Source organism: Falco peregrinus, chromosome 12 (genome assembly GCF_023634155.1).
Source record: "Falco peregrinus isolate bFalPer1 chromosome 12, bFalPer1.pri, whole genome shotgun sequence".
Taxonomy (NCBI): domain Eukaryota; kingdom Metazoa; phylum Chordata; class Aves; order Falconiformes; family Falconidae; genus Falco; species Falco peregrinus.
The window spans coordinates 575,307-596,450 of record NC_073732.1 but is presented as its reverse complement, the minus strand read 5'-3'; the positions used below and the strand labels follow the sequence as shown (position 1 = coordinate 596,450).

General features: G+C 38.6%; 1 protein-coding gene across 3 annotated transcripts; it reads right to left on the bottom strand.

Annotated features, from left to right (window-relative positions):
• Positions 1-851: 851 nt before the first annotated feature.
• On the bottom strand, positions 852-21,071 carry SEPTIN2 (septin 2). 3 transcript variants are annotated; one of them, XM_055816735.1, is made up of 14 exons: positions 20,943-20,971; positions 19,293-19,384; positions 18,359-18,391; positions 17,122-17,242; positions 13,852-13,938; positions 12,858-12,981; positions 10,027-10,161; positions 9,680-9,797; positions 8,299-8,400; positions 7,843-7,988; positions 7,112-7,195; positions 5,248-5,305; positions 4,294-4,406; positions 852-3,873 (listed from the first exon to the last, which is right to left on the bottom strand). In XM_055816735.1, the coding sequence occupies exons 3-13, from the start codon at positions 18,365-18,367 to the stop codon at positions 4,302-4,304; spliced, it is 1,089 nt and encodes a 362-aa protein (XP_055672710.1). In that variant the 5' UTR covers positions 18,368-18,391; positions 19,293-19,384; positions 20,943-20,971; the 3' UTR covers positions 852-3,873; positions 4,294-4,301. The 3 variants fall into 3 exon arrangements, with proteins under 3 accessions (XP_055672710.1, XP_055672709.1, XP_055672711.1); XM_055816734.1 differs by lacking the exon at positions 19,293-19,384 and having other exon boundaries at positions 20,943-21,071; XM_055816736.1 differs by lacking the exons at positions 19,293-19,384; positions 20,943-20,971 and adding an exon at positions 20,419-20,632.
• Between the last annotated feature and the right edge of the window lie 73 nt (positions 21,072-21,144).

The window sequence follows — 21,144 nt, the reverse complement described above, 5'->3', positions numbered from 1 at the left end:
GACAGAAAGGATGCCACTCGGGAAAAAAAAAAACAGTCAGTACAAAATTTGCTTTCAAAAAGCAGGACTGATATACTCAGGATGCTTCCTTGCTTCTTCTCTCACTATAGCCTAAAACTGAAGCTTCCCTTAATATACCGGTTCCGCACTAAATACTTAAGATAAATGAAACATAAACATACTTTAAAACCATGTGCAAGTTTTACCCCTGTCGAGTGGTCTGACTGCAGAATGTGCACCCCAGCAATGCCAAGCGATCTGACACAGCAACCTGAAGTGAGCTGTCCAGACCAGGGCACATGCAAAGGCGACACATTCCAAACCTGGAGTACTGCTGTAAAATCCTCTGGTATTACCAGCTCAAGAATCCAAAACCAAGGACACAGCCTAGTGCTCTTAACCTGTAACCGCCACAGGGGTCGCTGAAGTCGTTTCACAGGAAGATGAACACTAAATCATTTTGGAATATCTAGAACAAAGATCAAACAACCTTTCATTCTCTCCATAGATGAAGCACAATTAACTGGAGAAAACAACAACCTTTAACACTTAAAGTACAACAAGTAGCTTCATTCTATGCTACCACAATAATTAAGGGCATGCAAGTTTGGTGAGAGCTGTTAAAAAAGCAAGATCCCATAGGTAGGACTCTGGCAGCTCTGGGAACACCCACAGGGAAATGCACTGTACCGATACACTTTGAGCATACAATAATGACCCTTTTATGCAGGTTCATCAATGTGTTCTCTTTCAACCACACCTGCATTTCTCCTTTATATTTAAAACATATCACCACAAACAAATTAACATTGCAAGTGTTTATTATAATAAAGAATCATAACAAAAAAAGGTTTCTTTTAGCATTTTTTATTCATAATTTTGGCTAATGGCAGTACATAAAACAGAATATAACAGATTTTTGTACCAAGAGCAAGTAATTTTTACTACCAACTATAAAACTCTGCAAATTCAAAAGTATTTTGACTCTTAAAATAAAAACCATTACGATGCTGTAACAGAAAAAGAATTGTGGCCAGTTCAGCAAACCACCAAACAACATCTACCTTTTGTCTGCAAGTTTTTCTTCTACCCAAGTCTGTCATCTACCAGTAGCTGAGTTGGTCTGAAACAGGACCTGAGACAGGTAGTCTTGCTTTTCATGTCTTAACATGCAACCATTTATTGCAAGACCATCACAAGAAAAGCAAAGGGGAAACAGACCTTCAGAGACATCAGGCACACTACAAATGACTGTCTCAAAGATCTGGGAAGAAGAAGCAATTAGCTGTCTTAAGTATTTCAGTTAAAACAGCAAGTGCCATAAACTTGCTTTTTCCTGTTAAAAAACAAAACAGCAAATGAAAATATCTCTCCTGTCAGAATTTATAGATCAAAAATTATTTGCCTAAGAATCAAATAGAATACTTCATCCTGACCAAATATTTTAATAGATACATGACATTTCAAAGAATAAGACATTGCTTAAAATAATTCCACAGGTAGTGACCAAACAGCACTAAATGCAGGGACAATCTACTTTTGTTCCCATGTTAGAAAATACAGGAAAAAAAAAAATATCGAACCAACATACACTGAAAGAGTTACATGTACAACCAGTCCCCCCTTGCATACATTTTAGATTTCACAGTTTTTCTTCAAGTATGGGTTCATGGTACTATTGCAGCTTACCATACCCTACCAAGCTTATAGGTGAAAACATAAATGTCCCAGAGTCGCTCTCCTTGGCAAAGCAGACAGCATCTGAAGCACGCTGTGTTCAAAACATTTAACCGAGAGCTACCAGACAGAGCTTAAAAGTAGATAAATGCTGCATTAACAGAAAAATAAACCCCACAACCACATTTGTGGTAACTGAAGAACAGCATGGGACTTCACAGAGTATTCAATTACTTCAGTTTATAGTAAATTCTTTTGGTAAATTTAAGACACCGATTCACAAAAATATATCAAAAGTTTTAGAAATAAATAAGGTGTTGCGGAGTGTTTTCTGACAATCCTGCCACATTACTTTGTTTCTACACTTTCTTTTGGAAAAGCAGGACAAGAACTTAGAAGTGCATGTTTTTCCATCTAAGTTTTATATGTAAATATTTGACAGAATGGGACTTAACACTTCTGTCCATCTCAACATACAAAAAGGTTCTCACTTTCACTTTTTGTCAAGGTTACAGAAGGTCAAATACGTTGTGCAAAACTTTGACAGTAACTGCTTTTGAGAAAAAACCTGGAGCTTCCTGGCAAAGGCTAAGATGCAGGATTTTACTTCTCATTTTTAGAAAGAGTCAAATTAAAACAATTCATAAACAGTAGTTTCAGGCAGGTAAAAATTTCAGTTGCTTAGCAGGTTTATATTTAATCTAGCCACTTACGTACCACTAGAATTATACGTTAGCTGTAGAAATCCTATTAGTTGTTTCAAAGAAACATTAAAAAAAATAATTATAAAAGTCACAGCTGCACCTGAGCTAAAAGAAGAGAAAGAAGCTGCAATTCTATTTATTTATTATCCATTCAGACAACAACATTTTGTGACTGATCAGATTAGGAAAGCTGATTGCTGGCTTTATCAGAAGTGGTAGAAAAACCAAGCACTGTGTATTACTGCTTACCCTATCAGCTACCACCTATGTAGCTGTATGCTATAGCTGTTATTACATACTACAAATACAGTACCAGACATGATATGTAGGAGAAGTCCAGCCAAGCTAAAAAACAGTCTCTTTTACTATCAGTGTTAAGGAAAGTGACCTTGGCCTAAGAAAAAACCCCCAAAACCCAGAAAGCGTAACTTACCAGAGTCACTTCTGAAGTAATACTGCTAACTCCATCTTGGAGCAAAACCTTAAAATACAGTTTGCATTGATCCTGTCAGGCACAGATCGCTTTAAAAAGAGAGAAGTGCGCTAGTATTTATTTTAAACTACAATTAACAGTTTGCAATGCCCTAAAAACAGTATGAAAATACTCATTAGTAATTATAGAATTTCTTATACATTTGGATATAGGAAACACCCATGCACAGAAAACTACTTTTTGGGGTTTACCTCATGTAATAATACCAGCATCATTCAAGTTTATTTGGCTGCAGTAATCCCAGAAAATAGCAGGACTGATTTGTGCAGACCTACAAGAAACTCTTTAAAAGCATCTGCAATAGAGTAAGAAATTTTAGGCCAACAATAAAGACTAAATGTCTCTCGAGATTAAATCTGAAGGAAATAATGCCTGTCATATAAAATACAGTATGCCTCTTAAAGAGGCAATTCCTCTTAGTTCTTTTGTTAAGACACAAGGCATGCTTGAATTTTGATACTTGCAGAGGCCAAGGATATCATCTGCATTGAGCAGAGACAGAAAAAGGGCTGATGGTCTCACAGACACACGCCTGTAAACACCACAAGAAACATAAAATAAAATGTGCAGGCATCCTTAGTGAGGCGAGTATTATATGTCATTGAACAAAGTATCACTGACAGCTGATTATTTCTAAACGTAATACAAAGTTAAAAGCAGGGACCTAATAAACCATATTAAAAAAAGAATTACTATCTAATGCCATATCAAGACTAAAAAAGTTTCAACATCTATTTTGTATCCCTAATACAATGGGAAATAAAAAATAAACTCAGTATAAGAATTGCTAAACAAAACCAAAGTCAAATATGTGTAATATATAAAATACCAAATGATTACATGTTACAAAATACCTATCACAAGGGTTACCACAACACATTCCCATGTTAAAGTCTAAAGCAAACCAAGTCACATGTTGAGTAAATGGCATCCTTTCTGGTGTAACACCACCATAATTCAACTCCAGAAGGTCTCCCTTAAGTAAAGGTATGAAGTAATCTAAAAACAAGACAGAAAGGTACAATTTTAAGATCAGCTATCTTCTTAAAGTTAGAAGCCCAAAAGAACTGCATACATTTAAAAGTCACAATGAAACAATGACTTCATCACAGGTTTGAGAATCACCTGTTTTTACACAATTTCAAAGACTTCTTCCATGCACATATTGTATTGACTTTCCGAAAATTTGAAAATATATAGATAGATATAAATATATATATATGCACATACACAAACAACCACACCAATGTTTAGTTTGGCTCCAAGCCATTTCACTTCAAAACCAACAGTTAAACCTTAAAAAACAAGACTGAAACATATGCAATCCCATCTCATAAACATTTTTCCAAAACTTAATACCAACCACAGTAACAAGTAGTTACAGGAAAAACCCTTTAAGTGGCTATCTCAACATCATACCAAGGACTTTATACATGGTGTCCATGAACTGCGCTGCTATCTCCTTCTCCACTTTGCATCTGCATCTGCATCTGCGCCTGCATTCTCGCAATCATCTCCTGCATGCGACGAAGCTGGAAAAGTAACACATAAGAATACTGTAACAATGAAAACTTAAACCTATGAAATGTTTTCGCTGAACTGCATTCTTGGAACGTGCTAAATTCCATGCTAATGGAGTTCCACAATTTACAATCTTAAAAGTATCTGGTTTTATTTGAAACCAGCCACCTATTAATCTCATTACAAGAACCTGTTCCTTGTACAGCATATTGCCATTCATCCTGCCGCCTATGATTATGTAAGCCCCTTAACTATATCCTTCCCCTGTCATCTGCTTCCCAGCAAAAGCATGAACCTCATCTCCCTTTGCACAGGACCTAGTTCAGATCCCCACTTCAGCTTTTCTGCCCACTTTTTGCTATTCGCTGTACTGTATTCACTACTTTCCCTAGTCCTTTTTGGGTTAGTGGGACAATAAAAACGGTGTTAGAGGATTTATTATAGTGGCAGAACAAGAATTTCTGTTTCATTCTTTATTCCTGACAATTCCTACCATTGTTTCCTCCTTTGCTGCAGAGCCAGACTTTTTCCCAATCTGCATTGCTAACTTTGGAACCTTTACTCATGTGAGGATGGCTCTCCTTCCCCACACAATGTGTACTGCATCTATCACTAATCAGTACAATGAAAGCAGGCATTTTAGCAGATTCTGTTTGTTCCAATAAATCAGTAACCTGAGACTCCTCTACACCTCTTTGCATTCTCTTGTTACTGTACCTTGAATAATGTTGTATCAGTAAATTCTGTCTTTTCCTTTACAAATTACCAAGACCATATAAATCATTTGACCAAAAGTAGCGATAAGAATAAAAATTTCCACATCGCAAAGAGTACAGAGCTCTGTCATCTTACTTCAGCTTCTTTTTCAAGCAGAATCTGGTCTTTATTGACTTCTTCATCTTCTATTTTCCTAAAATGAGATTAACATTGTTCAATGACATGCATACATTCCTGGTTTTGAACTTCCACAGAATGCTTTGTTGACAAAATCAAGGCTCTTGGAACATGTCAGGGTTTCATAATAGAAACAAAATTCATGGAAACATGTTCCCCACATAGAAAAATATAAGAAAAACATGAATTGCAGCTAATACAGTCACCTTTTTTCAAGTCCAGATTTCTTTTGTATAACATGTTAAAGTACAGTACAAACATCGATTACTCCTTTCAAAATTAAGCAAATGCTTTTGACCAGTATCTCAAACTCTTGCTTAATCGAGACATGCCAGTTTTCTGAGAAACCAAATGGAATATTTTTACGTACTATATTTTCAAGATTACCTACCACTTTGCTAATAGATTTCTCCTATCCCATGTTGCAATGAGCTATCAGATCTCATCACACAAGTGCCATCAAAAGTGAAAAGTAAACAAAGTAACACTTGTTAAAAGGTTAACAGAGAAATACATTGTCAAAAAATCCTATGTGCCCAAAAGCCTCTAAGAACATCAGTGAACAGTCAACAAGCACTAATTGCCAAGCACTGCCAGTGGGGTAAGTGCAAGTCTGAAAAATTCACACGCGAACTACCCTCACCTCTAGTAAACTTAACCACATTCTAGGACCTCTTCAGAAATGTGAAAACAAGAATGTATGGGCCACTTTGCTAGACAAGATACAAAGCCATGTTTTAGTTTCACAAAGAAATACACCCCAACTTAACCGCAACTTACTCTCAAGGGTTCTTAGCAGAGGTAACTTTAAAACCTCCAAAAACTGGGGAACATTATTTTAACTCTGGATGACCTTAGGTTACATTACTTCTAAGACCTTTGTACATACCTGTTGGATAACAGGCATGAGAACCTGGCAATTTTTTTTTTTTCTTAGCTTGAACTTCAGGAAAAGGGATTTAGAAGTCAGGGGAGAAGAGCCTGCCATCTTGCCTGAAAGGAAAACTGGACTTGTAGGCCAGTGCTACAGGCAGAGATAAAACTCCTTTTCCTGAAAACTGACTAGGCATGTGACAAAACCTATGTCAACAGCATGATGGGAAAAGCTTTGCAAAATACATCAAACCCACTGAAAAGTGCAATTATGAAACCCTCTAGTGGCTGAAGTAAGAGAAGCAACTGAAAAATCTCAACCAGGAAACACCTATTTTCAATAAGAACTCACAAACTCAACTTTACAAACCCTGCTGTTTTAGTTAAAAATGGGGTGTTCTGCCTGTCTCTTACCAGGAAAGCTGTGCCCTACCCACCACAGCTCAAAACAGGGTTGAAAGACATTATCCTGTGACTGCTATGCAAAGAAAATTATTTACGTATACCATGTTTAATAAAGCATGGCAGAAGGACTCAAATTTCTCTTTTTAAAGATGCAGTCCAAATACCCCAGCAGTTACTTCTGAAAAACCCACCCTTTTTTCCACCTACCAGCACTGACTTAACTTGCAGAATTTTTAAGACAATGTAAATCATAGACATCTGCCCTACTTGCTTGCCTCAAACAATCCAATCCAACTGCACTCAAGTGTTAAAACACAGCAGAGATCTAACTATGTCCTTTTAGTGCCACAACTGTCTCTTCAGACTTACATAATACTTTTTCTTACACCCAGTGTAAGCTGGTCAACTGAACTTGGTGCCGACTGGAGCTACAGAGCTGTCCATGATCTATCAAATCCTAGCAATGAAATGGTAGGAGAGGCAGAGAAAGAGACCAAAAAGTAAATGCAGAAGAAGAAACAGCATGTAACCATAAGATGACAACCTGCCACCTCGTTTGAGCCTCTCAGAGCGGAAGTTCTCATAGTGAAGGTCCTGGGTCACCTCCTGAAGATCCTGCATATGGGTGCTGGAGGAAGAAAAGTAATTAAAAGATAAACATAACTGTGTTACATTAGCTTGCTCAACGAACTCTCATTCAGCACTGTATTGGGTCAATCTGTTCAGCATGTACACCCATTTAACATACTAATTTAAAAGCTAATTTAAGTTAAATTGGTGCAATAAAAGACACAGAGAGAGACCACCTCAGACCCTGAGGCAGCCCTGACATAAGCTGTCCTCCTGGGTGAGGCTTTTCAGGAAGCAATGTAGGAGAAGCAAAGCCTGAAAAAAAATCAACTACTGGACTTATGAAATCTACTCCTTTGCAGATATCTACATATCAATACATTTAAATAAGCACAAGGTGTGAAGCAACCTGTTTTATGTTCCTGGGGATCTAAACAGCAATACAACGCTAACTGCCGAAAGAATTAGACAAAACATTATTTTAACAGAATCACTGAGTATTTCAGATTGGAAAGAACTTTATGGAGCCTATATGGTCCAATTCCTGCCTAGGCCAGCTAGGTTGAGGCTGCTCATGGCCTTCACCGGACAAATTCTTAATTCTCCAAGGATTCCACAACCACTCCAAACCCCCAATATGGTGTTTGGATATCTTCCTGGTCATTGTTTTTTAAACTATAATTTAACTGGGATTTTCTAACTTACATTAACATGGTCCTCAGCTTCAGGAAGTCATTATGTTCCGGATTCTCCACTTCAACTACACCCCATGGGTAGAGTCGACCTCTAACTTTTTTACCCTTGGCTTCTATGAGTTGATTAGATCCCACTACACAAAATGGAATGCTGGCCTGAAAGCCAAAAATTCAAAAATTACTCATAATGAACCAGAACAAACAACTCCAAGAACTACTCCTGTTCTGCTCAGCACTGCATATTATGGTATTAAGTTTGTAATGCTTTTAATTTGAAGGTGTAAAAAACCCCAAAGTAATAGTTACTACCATCTTCCAGATAGGGAAGCCTGGGCACACAGAGACAGTGACGCATTCAAGGACTCATCACAGGTCACAGTATGTATCTTGTTCTAAAGACATCTGAGCAGTCCAGGAAGATATACTATATATTATCCACATATGCAACCTGTGAAGCCAGTCATACCTTCAGGAGTCTGGTCTGCTCTTTAAAATCTTCATCCTCATCTGATTCAGCATCAGGCAGGTGATAAATCTTGATGCCATGTTCTTCTATTTCGTCCAGAATCTGAGATTTATAATATAAGAAATTGAGATAATATACATGTAAATTCAGTACTTTTAACTCTTAAGATAAAATTGCTTAACCAGTTATGCACAGTCTCTTCAGAAATTTGCACCTATCTCCCTGACCCAAATTACTCAGCAAATATTTGTTTTTAAACACCATATTTCCTCATGATAGTCAACAACCACTTGCCACTGACTTTCAGACAAACAAGTGTTCAAACGAGTACCGTCCTTCGGGGATTATACATAAGAAATTGTGCTTTTTTAAACCTTTACAATTGTTTGTTGGGTTTTTTTTAATTATAAAGCATTGTCTCAAAAGTTCTAATAGCTTGGAATGGCCTAAGACTTCTCGCTCTTGCCTCTGAATTGGGAGTGTTTAAAAACCTAACTGAGCTACAGACACAACAAATACTTTTTTCTGCCTTTATCACTGCTAAGAACGGCATCTGCAGCTGGAATCCATTTGTCATAAACCTAAATTTTGCTCCTTAAAAAAAAATTTTAAATCTTTATTTCTGCAGAATTCTAGCACAAGACATATATCAAACTAAAGTATACTTCTCTATTTTTATTGCAAGTTGGGGGAGAGAACTATAAGGATTTTTAGAATAACTGAAAAATTCCTAAATAAACTTTCAATCCAGTCTTAGCTGTTATATTTAAGTATGCCTTCTGACCAGTTAATTCTAACACTTTTTCCTAAATTTCATAGATGTTATTAACTCAGGATTGTTTGTTGCATTTTTCCCCCCTTGGCAAATACAGCATCAAGACTGAATGCGTCAAGGGGTCTTGCTTATGGAAAAAAGAACTGGAATGTATTAGAAGAGGGTAACGTAAAGGAAGAAAACATACCCCAAAATCAGAAAAACCTCTGAAAATCCTGTTTTTCAATCATGAGAATTCTGACTGAGTAAAAAAACACATGCACATTATAGACACAGATGCTGTCTCTGCTTTAGGACTTTACTAAACAGGTAAGGGAGCAATTAGCATTAGCAAATGCATTTAAATATTCTTCCAAAGTTCCAAAATTAACTCATAATTGTAACGATAGCAAATCTGCCATTTCGCAGGCATCATTTTAGGGGCAATTTTTCTCAGTTCAATACATAAGAAAAGAATCTACAAGATATCAAACTACATATTAAAAGATGTTACACTGTGCATGACATTAGGACTGAATAAATATGAATGAGAACACCCCTCTCTTGAGTGACCATGCTGCTATAACCAAACAACAACATCCTTCTGCAAGCTAGAAAAATACTTACCCTTTTCTTCAGTCTTTCTCTCTCTTTCAGGGAAAGCGTATCAGCTTTTGCAATCACTGGTACTATATTTACTTTGTTGTGTATGGCCTTCATAAACTCAACATCCAGAGGCTTAAGGCTAAAATCAAAATATGGAAAAAGTTTAATTTGTTTTTAATCTAAATTACCAATTTATTTTCGCACCATTGAACTCTTTTTACACAGAACGAACACACCCAATTAATTCCAGCAATTCTAGTACTTCTTTAAATAATGGCAATCTGATTTTGAAAATGTAAGTCAACAGGCACAAACCAACTCCCCAGAATAAAATAATTTAAAAAATAAAATGACAGAGAAACACCTACCCATGACCAAATGGTGAAATGAAATAGAAGCAGCAATGAACCCGGTTATCTATGATATGCCTTCTGTTCAAACCACTCTCATCATGCAGATATCGCTCAAACTGCTCATCAATGTAAGAGATTATGGTCTTAAAACTGTAAAACAAACATGGATTCAAGAAATCATGCTCATTCCCCAATGGTCAGTAATTTTAGCGATGTTTCAAAGGTAGTATAAAACACCAAGACATCCTGCTGCTGAACCAATCTGCTGATAGACAAAAATTAATGTACTGATGCTGTAAGAGTAGAAGAGCGCATATCTTAAAATTTTAATTGAATTCTAGAATAACAAACTACTATGCGCATTTTTGTTATATATCTTAAGATAAAATGCACATATATATATAACAAACATCTTAACTTCTACAGCAAATTTCTCTCAGGTTAGTATTTATCTTTTGACTAGTATTAAATCACACATGTTGAAAGTAATCTAAGCTTCTTGTTCCAAATTGATTTAAAGATCAAGAATGGTTTGGGTTGGAAGGGACCTTTAAAGATCATCTAGTCCAACCCTCCTGCCATGGACAGGGACATCTTTCAGCAGGTCAGGTTGCTCAAAGACCCATCCAACGTGACTGTGAACACTTCCAGTGATGGGGCACATCCACAGCTTCTCTGGGAAACCTGTTCCAGTGCCTCACCACCATCAATGCAAAAAACTTCTTCCTTATGTCCAACCTAAATCTATCCTCTGTTTAAAACCATGGCCCCTTGGCTCTGTTACTACTACAGGCCCTGGTAATAAATCTCTCCCCGCCTCTCCTATATGCCCCTTTAATATATTGAAAGGCCTTATTAAGGTCTCCCCATAGCCTTCTCTTCTCTAGGCTGAAGAACTCCAGCTCCCACAGTTTTTCTTCACTGCTGTTACAGCCTTCGGATCATTTTTGTGGCCCTCCTCGAGTCCCACTCTAACAGGTCCATGTCTGCCTTGTGCTGGGGGCCCCAAAGAGGGATGCAGGTCTCACAGGAGCAGCGTAGAAGGGGAAAATCACCACCTTTGACCTGCTGGGCCACGCTGCTTTTGATGCAGCCCAGGATATAAATGGCTTTCAGGGATGCAAACGCACATTGCTGGCTCGTATCCAATTTTTCATCCACCAGTAAACCTCAAATTCTTCTCAGCAGGGCTGCCCTCAAACCATTCATCTCCTAGTCTGTACTGATGTTGAGGATTTCCCCAACCCATGTGCAGGACCTTACACCTGGCCTTGAACTTCAGGAGGTTTGCATGGGCACACCCCTCAAACCTATCAAGGTCCCTCTGGATGACTTCTCTTCCCTCTAGCGATTCAACTGCACCGCTCAGCTTGGCGTCATCTGCAAACTCGCTAAAGGTGGATTCAATCCCACTACGTCAGTGATGAATATGTTAAACAGTACTGGTGCCAGTACAGACCCTTGAGAGGCACCACTCATTACTGGTTTCGACTTAGACTTTAAGCCATTGACTGTAGCTCTTTGGATGCGGCCATTCAGTCAATTCCTTATCCGTCCAACAGTCTGTCCCTCAAACCTGTATCTCTCCAATTCAGAGGCAAGAATGTTATGGTGGACCATATGAAAGGCCTTACAGAATTCCAGGTAGATGACATCAGTAGCTTTTCCTTTATCCACTCCATCATAGAAGGCCACCAGATTAGCCAGGCACAATCTGCCCTTGGTGGAGCCATCTTGGCAGGGTCCAATCATCTCCCTGTCTTCCATATGTTTCAATATACCTTCCTAGAGAATCTGTTCTATGATCTTAGAGGCTGACTGGCTGGTAGCTCCCAGGGTCCTCTGTTTTAACCCTCTTTAAAAATGGGTGTGATGTTTCCCTTTCTCCAGTCTCTGAGGACTTTGCCTGACTGCCATGACTTTTGAAATATGATGGAGAGCGGCTTGGCAACTTTATCTACTGCAGATAACCTGATGAGATGGGACACATCTTGTTGGGCCCCCCATGGACATATAAAGTCCCTTACCAAGTTCAACTTCCTCAGGTGCCCTTGTACCTGATCTTCATTTATTATGGGAGGGACTTCTTTCCCCAGCCCCTACCCTGAGGTTCAGGGGCTTGAGAGATGTGGGAAGAGGGATTACCTTTTAGAACTGATCACCATTGATCTCAAGATTATTTCTCAGTACTTATTAAAATGTAAATTTCTAAAAAAACCCAAACAATCAAACCCAAAGATGATGAAAATGCACTTAAAAATGAAGCACAGAATCTAAGAATGCCCAGATGAATGTGGACAACATCTAAAGGTGGATATTTCACTTGCACTAAAGACTAGATTAATTACTTTCTCTTGAACTTCCTGTGTCCCAGTGGTTCCATTGCTTTCTGACTATAAAAAAAAATAAAGGTCACCATTCACTTAAAACTACTTCAAACTTGAAAAAGTTAACTTGGAGGTGGGGTGGGGGGTGGAAATCTGTGCCACAAAATTTACTTCAAGTCATGTGGAAATTATTGATGCCTCTTTACATGTGTTTGAATTAACTCATAACTCTTAAATTAAGCTTCCTCAAACTTAGAAAACATGACCATCTCTCCAAAATTCAGCACTTCACATAACTCACCAAAAAAGGTAAGATAATGATTTAACACTATAATCATTTTTAATCACCTTTGGAATGGAAGCGTTTAAAAGAGACACTTATGACTTGGGACAGCCTACTTTGAACTGCGTATCATTAATATAGCCCCACTTCAGTTATTTATTACCACCTCCCCCCAGACAAATGTGAAATGGATGTCAGTTTTCATACATGGATCGATACGTGTTCTGTGTACATACCAGTCTCGACAATTGATAGCATCCCCATATCCTGGTGTATCTACAACTGTCAGACGTAGTTTCACACCCCTCTCTTCAATTTCAACTGTTGAGGCTTCAATCTGCACAGTGCGTTCAATCTTCTCTAAAAGACAATAAACTTGATCTTTCAGAATGGAATTCATAAGACTACATCATTCTGAGTTCAAAAAATTAATTGGCAGATATAACCATAGAAATATTATTCTACAGATTACCTTCTAAGGCCTGATAACAGCAAGATTCAGTACTTAATTCTTCAGGTTTTGTTAGATGATTATATGAGATTTAATACTGTTCTTAAATATAATGTACAAACTAAGGCAAAGGGACTGAGAAAAAATCTGTAGGTAATCAGCAGTTTCGAGAACAATACTAAACTACATGCGATCGACTTTTTTCTTAAGGTTGAAAGTGATAAGTAATCATCAGCTAACAATTAAAGTCATTCAACAAGCAGCAAAAAGCGAAAAACCCAGCATCTTCCCCTATTTTCTTACAATATTCTCTTTCATTGGATTATTGTATGCCTTGGTTAACTGAATAAAAAAGGGATAAGGGGCTGAAGAAGAAAAGGAGGCAAAGTTCCTTTTCACTAAACACCAACCCAAAGCAAAGGAATCAAGTCGCAAGTCCAAGCAGGCACAAACAATGCATATGTTTATAATTGCAATAGATTCAAAATTAAAGAAAGTTTCTGATTGTTTTAGCTGATTGTACCTTACTGTGACACGGTGCCATTTTGTATAGCAATAGAAGGGATCAACTTCTAGGTGCCTGAGGCCTAAACAACAAAGACCCAAAATGCATCCCCGGGTACAAAGGGAACCAATTCTATCAAACAGTTCAAGTATCAGGAAACACATTAGAAATTATTACACCTAGAAATCACTACTGGCTGTTACTAAAATCCAAAGATAAAAGCATTCAACTCCAAAAATCAAGAACAGAGAAACTAGAACAAAGGTGTTCTTACCAGCAGCTCCTGGAATTATCCTTTCTGGGTAGAGATCCGTCAAGAAGAGGCTGTTTATTAGTGTAGATTTTCCCAATCCAGATTCACCTGCGGTTCAATATAAAGATAAATTCAACATATTAACATAAATAATTTCAACTCTATCCAGTTGACAGTATCATCTGACATTTTTTAATGATAATAAAAATTCATGCTCAATTCTTGTAATTTAAAAATTTACAGCTTAAAATTGTGTATGAGAAAAGTTTGCACAAAAAGGTTGAATAATAATTTTTACATCTCAGCTTTATAATACACTTTCTCAGAGCTTTCGCCGATGATTTGTAATTAAAACTGGTAGTCAAGTGGAGTTCCAATCAATTTGGACTTAAAAATTTACCATTTCACATCTCCTGATTTTTTAAGGCGTGCTTTCCTGCTGTCATGCCAGAATGTGAAAGATCACACAGTGAGAAGCTAGATCCTGCCTAGGCTGTATCATCAATTTAAGCAACAAAAAAGGCATTGCTGAACTTCTGCACAGGCAGCCCTCATAACGTGTGATCTATTTCTGCTTTTTATGCTAATATGGCGAACAAGAACTCAAGGGAAGAGGAATATGACACTGCCACTGAGTACACACACAAGGCAATTTCAGCAATTTTTTCAGTGACAAAACAGGGGATTACCAAATTGTACCAGAAATGTATTTTTGTTTAAGAGCTACTGACTGAGCCATGAGGAAAGTTCAAAAGCCAACTAATTAGCTAGAGATCAAGAACTTAATCAGAACAAATGTTCACAGCATAAAAAAGATGAAGTACTCAATACTTGGATTCACTGAACAAGTCCTTTTTTAGAAATCTGGTTTTATTTCAGGTGTTGATAGAATTAATTAAAAAAATTAGACATTAAAAATTATGGCCTGCATGATCCCTTTGAGTAACAGAGGCTATTCTGCAATAGCAATCTCAAAAAAATATCTGAAGAAAAAAAAAAAGAAAAGAGATGGAATTATCTTTCAAATAAATATTTGACTAGAAGCTGCCAGTTTTTAATGCCTTCTAGAACTCGTCACTCAAGATCAGATTTAACAGTGCAACCCTCACCAGTGAAAGACAGATGCAGCCAGAGTAACTCAACAGTCACATGGCATCATTTCAGCCAAACATGGAAAAGCATCATTTTAACCAGTAGCACATTCCATACTTTGTCTGGGTAAATTACATGTAAAACAAATCAGTTTTCATAGTCGATGTCAAGGATTATACTGGCCACAGCAGTTAAAAGTTCAGTGACTCTTAAGTGAAATAATTATTTAGATGAAGTCATAGCTTAATAATGACAATGAACATAAAATTGTTAAGAAATACAAGTGGTTAGGATTTCTTTGGAAGCAACACAACCAAGCAGCCAAATTGCTACAAACCCAGCTCATATTTTCACAAACCACAATAAACAACATCAGAAAAAAACAATGCAAAGAAGAAAAATCATTGATTAGGACTCTGTCAGTGCAGACAGCTTTCAAAGAAACAGTCTCCTGCTCTAAAATTAAGAAGCATGGCAACTCAATAATATTTTAATACGGGCATTGTGATATAGCCCACAAGAAAACATACTTAAATCCCATGCATATTTCAAGAGAAAGAATTCACATTCCAAACTGTTGAAATAATCAACAATTTAAAGCACACTTATTTTATCTTATATTGACTGCCTCCCGCAGTGATTGACAGCATATCTGAAAATTTGGAGTAGTATTTTCAATGAAATTACTTTTCTCCAAGTTCTCTTCCTGTAGTTTTCATTTATCCTTTAGAATACCAGCAGGCAACAACTGTAAATTTTACTCTGACACATAGGTGGGGTCAATTGCCTTTCTGTTACTCTGACACCATGTCATGTCCCCCTCTATTTTCTATTTTACAAAAGCCTAGAAACAACACTTCGGTCTATAGCATCTTACATAGCTTTCTGTCAGAACTGTTTCACACAGCACTATTTGCAATTAATCACAAAGATGTTTCTGCAGCACAGAAAGTACATCTTTTGTTTCTCAGAACTGTTCAGATTTTTAGGATCAATGAACACTAAGTTCTGAAGCGTTACAGCAGATACCATAATTCAAAACACCTGCTTAGTCTGGCTTTACCCTTAGATTTTATAAGATGTCCATTACGGTATTACCCTAAGCAAATCCAATGAAAGATAAACAACTATGATAAAATTCTAGAAACACAAAACCAGGGACCAATTCTGTCCAACACTGAACTACAAAAGACAGAAACAGAATAAAGCAAAGCTAGGGCTGTCACTTGGCAAAACTAATGAAAGGTTTGTGGATAGACTCTTCTGTAACTATGGGACTCCAAAACAATTAAGAACTTAAACACCTCTTATCATGTACTGCCTCACCCCTCCTGCTCATTCCCGCTGTGATCTCTCTCAGACAAATCTAACACACAAATGGGATTTACTTCTTGTGATGGCAGGTAATAAAAAACCTAATTCTATTAGGATACTTTTTGCAAAAGCCTATTTTAAAAGCAAGAATTACAGAGTTCAAAAGTTACAGCTCCCAAGCAGTATAACCAGGAGAGATATATAAGACACCCAAGCCTAATTTGGAAAAAATACCTTGATCCTCTGAGAAGATGGTGTTATTTCTGCAGGCATACTACATTTTTCTTTCTATTCCAGATACCAACACAACTTCTCAATGAAATATAAAATAGAATTAAACTTTAAAACTGCTAACAGAAAATCAAGATCAATTTAAAAAGTAACAACTCACATTAAAACCAAATAAGCCAATTCTTATTATTCTCTTATAACAGCATTTAGAAGGAGTGGGCAGATCAGAGTTCAGACTCTTTTGAACCACAGAAGCATAAACAACATTTTTAAATAAAATAGTCTCCTTAATACTATTCTCTTAATGAAAACATGCAAGCAAACAAAGATTGTATTCAAATGCAAAACCAGTTTCAAACTATATTTTAAATGGAATACTTGAATCCTGTAAGACAGAAGGTAAGGAAGTAATGATCACTGGAGTGCACAACAGAATTTCTTCACTCACAAACTTATTAATGTATTCAAACATGGTTTTGTAGTGTGGAAAACAAGTGAATTACTAAACTATAAAAGAAAGTTCAATACTACAGTACAGAAGAGCTTTCTGATGCAAGCTCAAGCCTTAAAATAGTGGAAGTAACATTCACTTTAATTCCAATTTCCCTGTGAGCAAGTACTAATTCCGAGAAAGACTATAAAATGTTTCCTTACCAACCACCATAAGAGTAAATTCAAACCCTTTTTTCACAGACTTCCGGTGAACCTGATTGGGAAGGTTTGCAAATCCAACATAGCCAGGGGTTTCTGGATTGGTAAACTGAGCAGGCTGTTGCTAAAAATAAAATAAAGTAAGGCAATAATAAGCATCCACTCAAACATACTTGTCTGTATAACTGTTTTCCTCAGTTATTGCCAATGGTTTGAAGCTGCATGTCACACAGAGAGAAAACTACACCAGTGTTCCTACTGCTCAACAGTTTCACAATTAATTACAAAACTGCATTCACCTATAGTTTAAAAAAGTTTCATTTATTCAGCTATCCAGACAAGATCACCTCAAATTAAAAAAAAGAAACAAAATCCCAAACATTTGTTTATCAAAGTATGATACTTTTTAAAGAGTGTCTTCACACATATTTTAAATTAAAAAGCTTGTGTCCAATGTTTATGGACTTAAATAAAAAGGTGACCATTTCTAATTTGCTTTTAGCACATCCAAATGAAAATCCTGATCGACTAGTGAAGTGATAGCTATCTGCTGGAAGTCCTCTTTAGAGATCTCTTTTAAAAGGGGAAGAAGGGGAGTTTACACAGTAATGTTTCAAACATCCACTGCTACAAACACTGCAGAGAAATCTTTGCATCTATTAGTTTTCCTCCTTAAACACACTACTTAAGTACCTTTTATCATTCATTTCACTCCAGTAAGCTAATACGCTTTTTTTACCCATTATATCAAATGCAGGGGACCAAGAATTAGATGAATTCCAGCATGACAGAAATACTTTAAAAGTTGCCACACTGTTTACGGAGGATTTTACCAGAAGATCAGTTGACGCTAACAGTAAATGAAGAAATTAAATCTAAGAACATCCACTTCCTAAATGATTCCCACCCAAAATACAGTAGCAAAATGGAAATTTCAATGAAAATGCACCAGAGAGCTTACAGGCAACTTCACAACCAAGATTAAATCCTTTCAAGAGTATTAGTTAACTGCAGCGGTTTGTATTTGTAGGAAACTACTTTAATATATACTTTACATCACTTATCCTTCAATCTCACGTCTTCTAAATGTGAATTCTCTCTTATTTATGACCCATAAATTTAGGACACACATCACCATCAAGCACAATGCAAGTTACATATTCTGCCCTTGCAGATTAATATTTAAAAACAAGTATCTGTTTTACATTGTTACATTGGAAGACACAAATGTTACTCCTACCTTGGACATTTTTATGGAAGGTCAGGAACAAATCTGGAAAAAGAATAATGTTTGTCAGTTTATTAAAAATTGTATGAGGACAAAAAAAACCACAAAACAATAAAATATCCACTGTTGCCCACTAAATCAAAAAAGAAGCATCCTTGACTGGATGTCCAGATTTTGAAATGGTGTCAATTGCTTACAGAGTACAAGTATTTGACTCTTTGGTACTAAAGAGGGGCAGAATTTTCAGCAACCACTGTTCCTATTAACATCATCAGGCAATAAATTCATGCAACGTGAATGTGGGGTGCTAAAGGCACCAGATGTATGACAAACCATTTTGAAGCCTAAAAAAGAAAACTTCACATCCTTTCCGGAAACTAACCAAACCAAACACACTGCTTAAAGACATCTTACTATTTACAGGAAACAGTTTTTTCAAAGCTAAAATAAACCCAACAACTAATGTATTATTTTGTTTCTTTTTAAGCCTCCTTCCCCTCAAATTTCCTTTCATGCTTGAGTGTTCTGTACAGAGCTGACAGCTTCAGAATTAAACATTTTTTCCTCCTCTTTGGTCTGGATCTTTGAAAACTCAGTCATTTTAACTTCTGTTGCCAAGATAAGATTTTCACATGCAGCCGCATCACTTTGAAATACAAAGCAGACAGGCAAAAAATAATAAAAAAAAATCATCTCTCGTCTAACACCTTTATGCAAAAAAGTGTCTCGACAAAGACCTGCCAACACTTCTATCACATTAACTTGCATGAGTTCAAGAGATCATATAATTCACTACGGCAACATAAAAATGTCAGCATATACTGTACCTTCAAGTGATGAGTGCTCCAAGTCCCCTTTCCTAGTCCTTCCCCTGGCTTGCCCTCTAACCCCAAACGTGTTTGTTCCCACTCACAAAGCCCACAGACCATAGCCACCTCTCACCTACCTGGCTCACTCACACGTTCATTCCACAGATTTGAAATTATCATCGTCTGCTTCTTTCCATCTTCCAAGCAGATTTTTTGTCATCCAGTTCAGCTTCATGTGAAATGACACCAAATTACTTCAACGTACAGCACCCTTAAGTCTGTCCCTCCCATCAAAAAACCACCCTGAAATCAAAGCAAACTGCCCAGTGTCAGAAGGACAGGAGCCCAACATTTTTGTGCTAGGCAGAAGGCAAAGTTGTTTTCAAATTGGTGACGATTTCTGGCAGCTATGGCATTTGCTTCTCAAAGCTACTCTATATGTAAATATATACCAGTGTGACCTCATTAGGTTTGTTAAGATGCAACTTTTCAGCTCACCACGATTACTTCACTGTTAACAGGTACCAAGCTGCCTGCCTGCCCCTGCCCCTCCCCCCACGATAAGGATGAGGTCAGTTCTGAGGAAGGCTTTTTGATGGGAGGACCAGACTGAAGGCTCTAAACTGAAGCAATTTGGTGTCGTTTCACATGAAGCTGAACCTGCTGACAGAAATCTGGCATCCTGATTACACACATGGAATAAAAACTGGCTAACATGCTTCTCAAGTGAGATTTCATGCTAAAAATAAAATCCAGTATCTGCAATGCCTTTCAGTCAATAAGCTAGTCTATGACCTATGAAGTACTCAACTACTGAAGAGGTTATCGGTGTGACTTTTATCATCATGTAAGACTGCTCTGACAGCAACTCTTCCTTCCAAGAATGTTTCCTGCTGGGTGATGTCATTGATCCCTGCTTAACCATTCTCCATGGGAGATTTTCAATGCCAAACAAAACTATCTTCTGCTAGAACAGAGAAGAACATTCTTTCAATGCATGAGGCTTGTCTGTCACCCAACTTTTCTCAGAGGCAGGCTAACAGCAGATGAAAGTTTCTCACAGCCAGCAAGAAACAGAGGAAAGCTATTTATGCAGATGGCAGCAGTTACATTATGCTTTAATACATGGACCAAGCACAGAAATATTTCATGAAAGATCTTTCCCAGAGCATTCCCCTCAAGCTGAGCACTCCCACACAGGCAGGATCACAGTTTCCGAGCAGTCCCGATTTTCCTCTGAAGCTGGTCGATCACGTTTCTTACCCTCCGGTTTCAACAACCCGGCTGGGGCTTTCAACAACAGCGTCTTCTGGAGCGTTGCGTGCAAACGGCGCAGCAGAGACTGCCTCACCCGCTCGGCAGGAAGGAACCGCACGCCCAGGCCCGCCGGGGGGTACCTCAGGCGGCTCAGGCGACAAGGCCCCGCGCCGGGCGGAGGCGGGCAAGGCGCTGCCGACCCACTTCGACACCCCCAAGCAGCTGGCGGCTCTACAGCCGGCGCCGTCCATCGCCGCCCCGCCCCGCAGCTCCCATCGACCGCTTCCTCCTCGCCAGCACCCCTCCCGGCCGCCCCGCCGCCCTCCCTCAGGGCCGCCCTCCCTCAGCCCCGGCCTGCCGAGCGCGGCCGGCGGGAGCGCCCAGAGGAGCTTCCCGGAGAGTTCCCGGAGAGCCAGGGAAGGGGCTGTCCCGCACCGCCCCTCCAGACGGGGGCCGCGCAGGCAGACCCTCGAGCCCCGCCGAGAGAGAGCAGCGCCGCTCGCCGCCCCCCTCCCGTGGCGCCTCCTCACCTGCGCCTCACGCAGCCAGCGACCCCGACCACCGCTCCCACGCGCGCGCTGGGCCGGCGGGAAGAGGCGGTGCCGCCCCGCCCCAGGCCCCGCCCCTGCCCCGGGGCGGAGCGAGAGGCGCGGCGCCAGCTCCTGCGCACATGCACCGCCCATAGCAACCGACCGGCAAAGGGCACGTGGGGGCGGGACCTCTTCGTTACCA